The sequence below is a fragment of the Tachyglossus aculeatus genome (genome assembly GCF_015852505.1).
Source record: "Tachyglossus aculeatus isolate mTacAcu1 chromosome 12 unlocalized genomic scaffold, mTacAcu1.pri SUPER_6_unloc_2, whole genome shotgun sequence".
Taxonomy (NCBI): Eukaryota; Metazoa; Chordata; class Mammalia; order Monotremata; family Tachyglossidae; genus Tachyglossus; species Tachyglossus aculeatus.
This window is the reverse complement of record NW_024044829.1, coordinates 11,556,565-11,567,658: the sequence shown is the minus strand read 5'-3', so window position 1 is coordinate 11,567,658 and position 11,094 is coordinate 11,556,565. Positions and strand designations below refer to the sequence as shown.

At 47.3% G+C, this 11,094-nt stretch overlaps 1 protein-coding gene across 1 annotated transcript; it reads right to left on the bottom strand.

The window, feature by feature from the left end:
- Window positions 1-718: 718 nt before the first annotated feature.
- Window positions 719-10,534, bottom strand: LOC119921358 (olfactory receptor 14K1-like). The gene is made up of 4 exons (XM_038741622.1): window positions 10,356-10,534; window positions 1,184-1,321; window positions 991-1,121; window positions 719-894 (listed from the first exon to the last, which is right to left on the bottom strand). Exons 1-4 carry the CDS (start codon window positions 10,532-10,534, stop codon window positions 719-721), a joined length of 624 nt encoding a protein of 207 aa, XP_038597550.1.
- Between the last annotated feature and the right edge of the window lie 560 nt (window positions 10,535-11,094).

Here is an 11,094-nt window from a genome sequence, read left to right as displayed (position 1 = left end):
CACTCTGAACGTACTGGAACAGTAGTAACCGGGGGATTCTAGGGACCTAGAGATTTGTGGCCCAATAATACATTTCTAAATATTCAGAATGGAGGCACAAAACTGAGCTCAATCTCAAAGAAGAGAAAGAGAGGAGAGTAGTCAAAACCAAACTGTCAGTCAGTTGTATTTATTGAGCACTTGCTGTTTGCAGAGCACCTTAAGAAGTGCTTGGGAGAGTACAATATAACAATATAGGATACAGAGTTCCTGCCCACAATGGTTATACAGTCTAGAGATGAGCTTACAGTCTAGAGACTGTATAACATGACGTTCCAAATAACCTAAACCCTGTGACTTTTCCACAGTATTTCTCTACTTGTCAGGGTTTCTTAACTAGATACTTGATTGGCTCCCACGCACAACTGCTGTTGGGAAATTTTGGCCTATGGCCTTCTGAGAAACGTATTTCCCAGAGTGAATTTTTCACTATTTCCTTTCCCTATTTCCCTTCATTTCTTTAATTTTGACTCCAGAGGAAACCTGATTCTTGACCCCAGTGGTACTCAAGGCAAGCAAAATATATCTTTCATCATCAGTGGTGTTTGGTGCACGGGCATCTTCAGGGAAAGATAATGTGGATTAAAAAGCATGGTTCTGATAGGTGCATAATGAAGGCTTCTCTGTGACAAATCAATCAATGCTTGCCTAGTAATTTCCCCAGGGTGGCCTTCACATCCTAGTTCCTCAGGCTGTAGATGAGGATGTTCAGGGAAGGGGGCACCAAGGTGTAGAGCACGGACTCCAGCAGGTCCAGGGTTGGGGAGGTGTCTGATGGTGGCTTGAGGTGATCGAAGGCGTCTGTCGTGAAAAAGACGGTGATCACCAAAAGGTGAGGCAGGAAGATGAAGAACGCTTTCGACCGACTAACGGCAGATGGGATCCTCAGCACCGTGGAGATGATGGAAACTTATGACGCCATTATGGAGACCGCACACACAAAACCCAAACAAGAACCAATAGCAGCACTCACATCAATGGCGAAGTGGTTCTTGGAGCAGATGGTCTTCAGCAGGGAGGGGATATCACAGAAGAACTGGGTGATGATGTGGGATCCACAGAAGATAAGAGTCAGGTTGAAGCTGAAAACAAGACTCCCAGTGAACCAGAAGTGGCCGCCACCTTCACGGAGGTATTTAGGTACATGACAACGTTGTAGAGAAGAGGACAGCAGATTACAACGTAGTGGTCGTAGGACATCGCCGTGAAGATGAACATCTCTGAGGCCACAAACAGAATCACCAGCAAGAGCTGACCAACACAGGCCGGGAAGGAGATGGAGCTTCAGTAGTTCAGGGCGTTGAAGATGGATTTGGGGACGGTGACGGAGATGAGGGAGAAGTCGAGGAAGAAGTACATGGTAGTGTGGAGGCGCCAGTCGAGGGCAGTGACTGCTATGAAGAGGAGAATCCCCGTCAGAGCAGCCAGGTAGACCAGGAGGAAAAGCACGTCCTGGACCAGCTGCAGATCCTGGACCTCCGAGAATCCCAGCAGGAGGAATCTCGTCGCCATGGTAACATTGGTAATTTTTGGTGACTTGACAATGACTGCCTAAAGACATTTAGAGAAGAGAAATAGTTTCTGATAGGGATGAGACTGTTCTAGAGAAATATGCACGGAGAGGATAAAAATCTTTGGGTTGGACGGAATCTTAGGTTTTCAGTTCGGTTTTGTGGTATTTCTTCAGCACTTATATGACATAGTAGATAGAGATGGGTCTGGGTCACAAGGGTATGTGTTCTAATCCCAACTCTGCCAATTGTGTACTGTGCAACTTTGGGAAAGTCACTCAATTTCTCTGTGCCTCAATTACCTCATCTGTAAAATGGAGATTGTGACTGTGAGCCCCATGTGGGACAAAGGACTATGTCCAACCTAATTTACTTGTATCCACCCCAGCATTTAGTACAGTGCCTGGCACATATTAAGTGCTTTAAAATATCATAATTGTTAATATCATCATTACTAGGTGCCAGACACTGAACTAAGCACGGGAGTAGATAGAAGCTAATCATTCATTCATTCATTCAGCTGTATTTTTTGAGTGCTTACTATGTGCAAAGCACTGTACTAAGCCCTTGGGAGAGTACAGTGCAATACCATACAGACATGTTCCCTGTCCACAACAAGCTCACAGTCTAGAGGGGGAGAGATTCATTAATATATTAAATAAATATATCATAGATTCATATATATGCATTGTGGGATGGTAGGGGGGTGAATGAAGGGAGCAAGTCAGGGAGATGCAGAAGGCAGTGGGAGAAGAGGAAAATATAACTTAGTCGGGGAAGGCCTCTTGGAGGAGATTGTCCTTCAACAAGGTTTTGAAATAGGGAAGAACAATTATCTGTCTCATACGAAGAGGTAGGGTGTTCCAGGCCAGAGTTGGGTTGTCGTTGAGTGTTTGGCAATGAGATAGACGATAACGAGGTACAGTGATAAGTTTGACATTAGAGGAGTGAAGTGTGCGAACTGGGTTGAGGTAGAAGAGTAGCGAGGTGAGGGATTCATTCACTCAACCATGTTTATTGAGCACTTACTGTGTGCGGAACATTGTACCAAGGGCTTGGAATGTACATTACAGCAATAAAAAGAGACAATCTCTGCCCACAATGGGCTTCCAGTCTAGAGGCAGGGAGACAGAAACCAAAACAAGTAAACAGGTATCAATATAAATACATAGAATTATAGACATATACATATATTCATAAGTGCTGTGGGGGGGGGGAGAAGAGCAAAGGGAGAGTTTCAAGGTGACGCAGAAGGGAGGGGGAGCTGACAAAAAGGGAGCTTAGTCTGGGAAGACCTCTTGGAGGAGGTGCGCCTTCAGTAGAGCTTTGAAGGAAGGAAGAGTGATTGTTTGGCGGATTTGAGGAGGGAGGGCATTCCAGGCCAGAGGTAGGACATGGGCCAGGGATTGGAGGTGAGACAAGCAAGATCGAAGGACAATGAAAACGTTAGCACCAGAGGTGCAGAGTGTGCGGGCTGGGATGTGGAAGGGGGGAAGGGAGGAGAGGTAAGAAGAGGCAATGTGAAGGAGAACTTTGAAGCCAACAGTGAGGATTTTATGTTTCATACAGAGGTTCATACGGGGGTAGGAGAAAGCAAGGTGATTGAGTGCTTTAAAGTCAATGGTGAGGAGTTTTTGTTTGATGTGGAGGTGGATGGGCAACCACAGGGGTTTTTTGAGGAAGAGGGTGAGATGTCCTGGAATTTTTTGTAGAAAAGTGATCCGGGCAAGAGAGTGAAGTATGAACTGGTTTGGGGAGAGACAGGAGAGAGGTCATCAGCAAGGAGGCTCGTTCAATAATTATAGCGGGATAGGATAAGTGCTTTCATTAATGTGATAGCAGTTTGGATGGAGAGGAAGCAGAGGACTTTAGCTAATTAGGCTTTTCTTCTCTTCCATTCAACCTGACTTGGTTCAGAACAGCACAGAAAGCAATCCTGACTCCTAGAAGCCTATTCCATATGCAACCACCCGCTAGGATAGTGATCACAGAATTCCACAAAATTTGTAAAGCAGTACAGCCTAGTAGAAAGAGCACAGGCTGGAAGTCAGAGGGCTGGGTCTTAATCCTGCCTCTGCCACTTACCAGCTCTGTGAACTCAGTCAAGTCACTTCACTTCTCTGTACCTCAGTTTTCTCATCTGCAAAATGGGGATTAAAACTGAGCCCCACGGGGGACAAGGGCTTTGTCCAACCTGATTATTTCGTATCTACTCCAGGATTGAGTATGGTGCCTGACACATAGTAAGTGCTTAAAATATACCACAATTATCGTTATGAAAGAACAGGAAAATTCATCTAATTTCCTGGGCTTATTTGAAAAGGGAGGGCATTGAGATTTCCCTTTCAGGCACCTCACATTCTCCTGCCCCTCTCCGGAGTCACCGGGCCCGTATTAAGATGGGGAGAGCTGATCTCTCCTGAGACGGAGGATCACTCCAATTCGTCGGTCCTGGACGCTGGAGTGGGTGACAGAAAGGTCATCATCACCATCATCAATCGTATTTATTGAGCGCTTACTATGTGCAGAGCACTGTACTAAGCGCTTGGGAAGTACAAATCTGCAACATATAAAGACAGTCCCTACCCAACAGTGGGCTCACAGTCTAAAAGGGGGAGACAGAGAACAAAACCAAACATACTAACAAAATAAAATAAATAGAATAGATATGTACAAATAAAATAAATAAATAAATAAATAGAGTAATAAATATGTACAAACATATATACATATATACCGGTGCTGTGTGGAGGGGAAGGAGGTAAGATGGGGGGGATGGAGAGGGGGACGAGGGGGAGAGGAAGGAAGGGGCCCAGTTTGGAAAGGCCTCCTGGAGGAGGTGAGCTCTCAGCAGGGCCTTGAAGGGAGGAAGAGAGCTAGCTTGGCGGATAGGCAGAGGGAGGGCATTCCAGGCCCGGGGGATGACGTGGGCCGGGGGGCGATGGCGGGACAGGCGAGAGCGAGGTACGGTGAGGAGATAAGTGGCAGAGGAGCGGAGGGTGCGGGCTGGGCTGTAGAAGGAGAGAAGGGAGGTGAGGTAGGAGGGGGCGAGGTGATGGACAGCCTTGAAACCCAGGGTGAGGAGTTTCTGCCTGATGTGCAGATTGATTGGTAGCCACTGGAGATTTTTGAGGAGGGGAGTAATATGCCCAGAGCGTTTCTGGACAAAGATAATCCGGGCAGCAGCATGAAGTATGGATTGAAGTGGAGAGAGACACGAGGATGGGAGATCAGAGAGAAGGCTGATGCAGTAGTCCAGTAGGTCTGGGTGAGGGGAGAGAGCTGTCAGGATCCTCTCTCCACCTCTACGCTCTCCAGATGGCTGTGTCAATCAATCAATCAATCAATCGTATTTACTGAGCGCTTACTGTGTGCAGAGCACTGTACTAAGCGCTTGGGAAGTACAAGTTGGCAACATATAGAGACAGTCCCTACTCAACAGTGGACTCACAGTCTAAAAGGGGGAGACAGAGAACAAAACCAAACATACTAACAAAATAAAGTTTCTGTCTGATGCGCAGATTGATTGGTAGCCACTGGAGATTTTTGAGGAGGGCAGCAATATGCCCAGAGCGTTTCTGGACAAAGACAATCTGGGCAGCAGCATGAAGTATGGATTGAAGTGGGGAGGGACAAGAGGATGGGAGATCAGAGAGAAGGCTGACGCAGTAGTCCAGACGGGATAGGATGAGAGCTTGAACGAGCAGGGTAGTAGTATGGATGGAGAGGAAAAGGCGGATCTTGGCAATGTTGCGGAGCTGAGACCGGCAGGTTTTGGTGACGGCTTGGATTTGAGGGGTGAATGAGAGAGCGGAGTCGAGGATGACACCAAGGTTGCGGGCTTGTGAGACGGGAAGGATGGTAGTGCCGTCAACAGAGATGGGAAAGTCAGGAAGAGGGCAGGGTTTGGGAGGGAAGACAAAGAGGACGGGCGGGTTATTTCCTGGGGGATTTCCCATGGAACGACGGCCCCAGAGCTCTGCTGAGACACCTCACTATCCGGGAATCTCGGAAAGTCTGGGATCATGGGCTCCCTCTGGTCTCAGCATTTATAAACTAAATAATCACCCAGTCCCACGTGCTTCCCACTCTGGGACTCCTTCCTAGAACAACCCAAATCTATAGCTCCTCCCCTGTTCTCTCTCCCTCCCTCCAGGCTCATATCGCGTCCTGCCTTCAGGACGTTTCCGCGTTTTCAGGACATACGCACGCCACCAAAAGCTCAACATGTCCAAGACTGAGCTCCTTATCTTCCCTCCCAAACTTTGTCTTCTCCCTGACTTTCCCATCACTGTGGACAGCATTACCATCCTTCCCCTCTCACAAACCCGCAACCTTGGTGTCATCCTTAATTCCTCTCTCTCATTCACCCAACACATCTAATCAGTTACCAAAACATACCGGTCTCACCTTCATAACATCGCCAAGATCCGCATTTTCCTCTCCATCCAAACCGCTACCTGGTTGGTTCAATCTCTCATCCTATCCCAACTGGATAACTGCATCAGCTTCCTTTCTGATCTCCCATCCTCCTGTCTCTCCCTGCTGCAGTCTATTCTTCACTCCACGGATTATCTTTGAACAGAAATGAAGCAGCGTGGCTCAATGGAAAGAGCACGGGCTTTGGAGTCAGAGGTCATGGGTTCAAATCTCTGCTCCGCCAATTGTCAGCTATGTGATTTTGGGCAAGCCACTTAACTTTTCTGTGCCTCAGTTACCTCATCTGTAAAATGGGGATTAAGACTGTGAGCCCCCCGTGGGACAACCTGATCTCCTTGTAACCTCCCCAGTGCTTAGACAATCTGATCACCTTGTAACCTCCCCAGCGCTTAGAATAGTGCTTTGCACATAGTAAGCGCTTACTAAATGCCATTATTATTATTATTATTATTATTATTATTATTATTATTATTATTATTATTATGTCACTCCCCTCCTCAAAAATCTCCAGTGGTTGCCTTTCAACCTTTGCATGACACAAAAACTCCTCACTATAGGTTTCAAAGCTCTTCATCACCTCGTCCCCTCCTACCTCACCTCCCTTCTCTCCTTCTATAGCCCAGCCTGCACACTCCACTCCTCTGCCGCTAATCTCCTCATTGTGCCTCGTTCTTGCCTGTCCCGCCGTCGACCCCTGGCCCTACCTCTTGCCTGGAATGCCCTCCCTCCACACATTCACCAAACCAGCTCTCTTCCTCCCTTCAAAGCCCTACTGAGAGCTCACTTCTTCCAGAAATTCTCTATTCTACTCTGGGGATTGGAGATATATCAGGCCAATACCGTAAGCCATCCAAAATCAGCTCTCTCTCTCTTAGCTACCCGTTCTCTTCTCCCACTACACCACTGATCAGACTCTCCAATTCCCCCAGACTTTCTTACCGTGTATCGTTCTGAACTTCCCAGACTTCAATCCTTGGATTGTACCCTTCCTCCTGCCTGGAGCTCCCTCCATCCTTCAAACCTGCTAAGCCTCATTTCTCCCCATTTTCAAATCCCTCTTGGAAGCCCACCTCATCCAGGAGGATTTTCCAATTAAATTTAATTTTCCCAACTGTCATTATATAACTCAGGTATTCACAAGCACCTGTAACACTTTTGTAAAGTGTAAGCTCCTTGTTTGCAAATGATATATCTTGTCCTTCCGTTGTACTTCAACCTGATTGACTTAATATTTAAATATTAAAGTACATAAAACAATTTCCTTTCCTTTCCATCCAAACTGCTACCTCATTAGTCCAATCACTCATTCTGTCCCACCTTGATTAGTTCATCAGCCTCCTTGCTGTCCTCCCTGCCTCTTGTCTCACTCCATTCCAGTCCATACTTCACTCAGCTGCCCGGATCATTGTACTACAGAAACGTTCAGGCCATGTTTCCCGACTCCTCAGGAACCTCCAGTGGGTTTCTATCCACCTCTACATCAAGCAGAAACTCCTTACCATTTGTTTTAAGCACTCAATCAGCATACCCCCTCCTACCTCACCTCAGTGCTATTCCACTGCAGCCCAGCCTGCACACCTCACTCCTCTTGGGCCAACCTACTCACTGTACCTCTATTTAGTCTATCTTACTGCCGACCCATCACCCACACCCTGGCTCTGAGCTGCAGTGCCCTCCATCTTCATATCTGATGGATGATCACTCTCCCCACCTTCAAAGACTTATTTAAGGCACAGCTCCTCCAAAACGCCTTCTCTGAATAAGCCCTGGTTTTCTTTACTACCACACCTTTCTGTGTCACCCTGATTTGCTCCCTTCATTCATCCAGTCCCATAGCACTTATACCCATATCCATTATTTATTTAGATTGACGTCAGTCTCCCCCTCTAGCCTGTAAACTCGTTGTGGACAGGAAATGTGCCTTTTACATTGTATTATTGTAGTCTACTAAGCACCTAGTACAGTGATCTGCACACAATAAACACTCAATAAATACAACTGACTAACTGACTGATTATCGTGCATCTACTCTAGCACTTAGTACGATGCCAGGCACATACTAAGTACTTAACAAATTACCAGAAAAAGACGTGCTCATTCTGGCCTTAGGGAGTTCACAGTTTGATGAAGAGAGTATTCACCAGTGATTCGCATCAGAGAACATGAGGATTTTACAGGGCAAGGTACCAATGCCAGGATTCATTCATTCATTCATTCATTCAATCGTATTTATTGAGCTCTTATTGTGTGCAGAGCACTGTACTAAGTGCTTGGGAAATACAAATTGGCAGCATATAGAGACGGTCCCTACCCAACAGCGGGCTCACAGTCTAGAAGGGGGAGACAGACAACAAAACAAAACATCTTAACAAAATAAAACAAATAGAATAGTAAATACGTACAAGTAAAAGAGAATAATAAGTATGTACAAACATATACAAAGGTGCTGTGGGGAGGGGAAGGAGGTAAGGCGGGGGGGGTGGGTAAGGTGAGGAGGGGGAGAGGAAGGAGGGGTCTCAGTCTGGAAAGGCCTCGTGGAGGAAGTGAGCTCTCAGTAGGGCTTTGAAGGGAGGAAGAGAGCTAGCTTGGCAGATGCTTGGAGGGAGGGCATTCCAGGCCAGGGGAAGGACCTGGGCCGGGGGTTGATTGCGGGACAGGCGAGAACGAGGCACATTGAAGAGGTTAGCGGCAGAGGAGCGGAGGGTGCGGGCTGGGCTGTAGAAGGAAAGAAGGGAGGTGAGATAGGAGGGGGCGAGGTGATGGACAGCCTTGAAGCCGAGAGTGAGGAGTTTTTGCCTGATGCGTAGGTTGATTGGCAGCCACTGGATATTTTTGAGGAGGGGGGTAACATGCCCAGAGAGTTTCTGCACAAAGATGATCCGGGCAGCAGCGTGAAATAGATCAATTACTAACTGAATATAGGATTGTTAATCTACATATAGATAAGAATGCGGAGTGTAACTGTTGATCTGATACAGTTGAACTGTATTGAGCTACTTGGGGTAGACTTCCAGGAGTTGGCGAAATGGCAACTGTGTCTCCTGGGTCTTGGTATCCTCTTCTATACCCCCTTTCTCTGTCCCCACTCACCCCAGCTCATCGAATAATCAGTCAATCGATCGATGGTCTTCATTGAGCTATTTTCATGTGCAGAACACTCTACTAAGTGCCTGGGATTGCAGAGTAATACAGAGCTGGTAGATAGATTTTCTGTCCACAGTGAGCTTACAGACTAGAGGGGGATAGACATTAGTCAATTGATCACTCAATCAATCAATAGCATTTATTGAGCTCTTTCCATGTACAGAGCACTGTACTAGGTGCTTGGGAGAGTACAGTGTAACTGAGTTGGCAGACACATTCCATGCCCACAGTAAGTTTACAATCTAGAGGAGGATACAGATATTAAACAATCGGTCAGACAATCAGTCAGTGGTATTTATTGAGCACGTACTCTATGTGGAGCACTGTATAAAGCGATCATTCAATCAATGGCATTTATTGAGTGCTTACTATGTGTAGAGCACTGTACCCAGCACTTGGGAGAGTACAATATAACTGAGTATATTCCCTGCTCATAATGAGCTTACAGTCTAGAGGAGGTTACAGATATTAATCAGTCAATCAGACAATTAGTCAGTGGTATTTATTGAGCACTTACTCTGGGTGGAGCACTGTACAAAGCAATCGATCAATGGTATTTACTGAGTGCTTACTATGTGCAGAGCATGGTACTAAATGCTTGGGAGAGTACAATGCAACAGAATTGGCTGACATGTTCCCTGCCCACGTGGAACTTACAATCTACAGGGGTACCTTGCATTTCTCCCAAGCAAATCTAGCAGGGATCAAAGAAAGACCTCTAAATCCTGATCATGAAGAAGGGCCTTCTCAGCCAGCAGCACACATCAGAAAACCTTCCCTGTCGGGACTCTGTCTTTAGACCCGGAGGACGGCTGTAAATCTGGACAAATCCGTGGACAATCCTCCTGACAACAGCTGGGATCATTGGCATGGAAAAACAGACATTTTATGCCGGAAAGGGAGCTGGCAGGTTGTACCCTTTAGGACCCTCCCCAGGGAAGATTTCACATTTTTATTCTTCAGGCTGTAGATGAAGGGGTTGAGGGCAGGGGTCACCACAGTGTAGAACCCGGACAGGTCCAGCGTCGAGGGGGAGTCCGACGGTGGTTTGAGGTAGGCGAAAGTCCCGTTAGAGAAAAAAGCAATGACGACGGAGAGATAGGGCAGGCAGCTGGAGCAGGCTTTGGCCCGATCCTCGGTGGCCAGCATCCTCAGTACGGCCCATAAAATGCTGATGTATGAGTTGACGATGAGCATGTAGCAGACTACTACTAACGCTACCCTGAGGTCACGCCCATGTCCGTGGCGACGTGGTCCTCAGAGCAGGAGGTCTTCAACAGGGTGGGGAAGACACAGAAAAACTGGGGAACGACGTTGGACCCGCAGAAAGATATGGAGAAGGTCGAAGCTGAAACTAAGACCGCAATCAGTCCTCTGCTGAAACATGAGGTGGCGGCCATCTTCCCACAGGCCCCTCGGTCCATGATGACGTCGTGGCTCAGGGGGAGGCAGATGGCGGCGTAGCGGTCTTCGGACATCGCCTTGAGGACGAAATACTCAGAACACGCAAACAAGAGCCACAGAAAGAACTGAGTAATGCAGCCTAGGAAGGAGATAGAGCTATTATTGGCCGTGGGGTTGTGGATAGACTCGGGGACTATTACAGAGATGAGGCAGAGGTCGAGGACGGACAGGTGCCGGTGGAAGAAGTACATGGAAGTGTGGAGGAGCTGGTCGAGGGCAGTAATGGAGAAGATGAGGAGATTCCCCGTCAGAGCCGCCAGATGGACTAGGGGGAACAGCGCAGCATGGACCAGCTGCAGCTCCCAAACTTTCTAGGATCCCAGAAGAAGGAATTCTGTCTTCATGGTGACATTGGTCATTTTTTGGGAATTGACACTGGACATTTAGAAAAGAGAAGTAGATACAAGAAGCAGCGTGGCTCAATGAAAAGAGCAAGGTCATGGTCATGGTGGTCATGGGTTCAGGTCCCGGCTCCACCAATTGCCAGCTGTGTGAC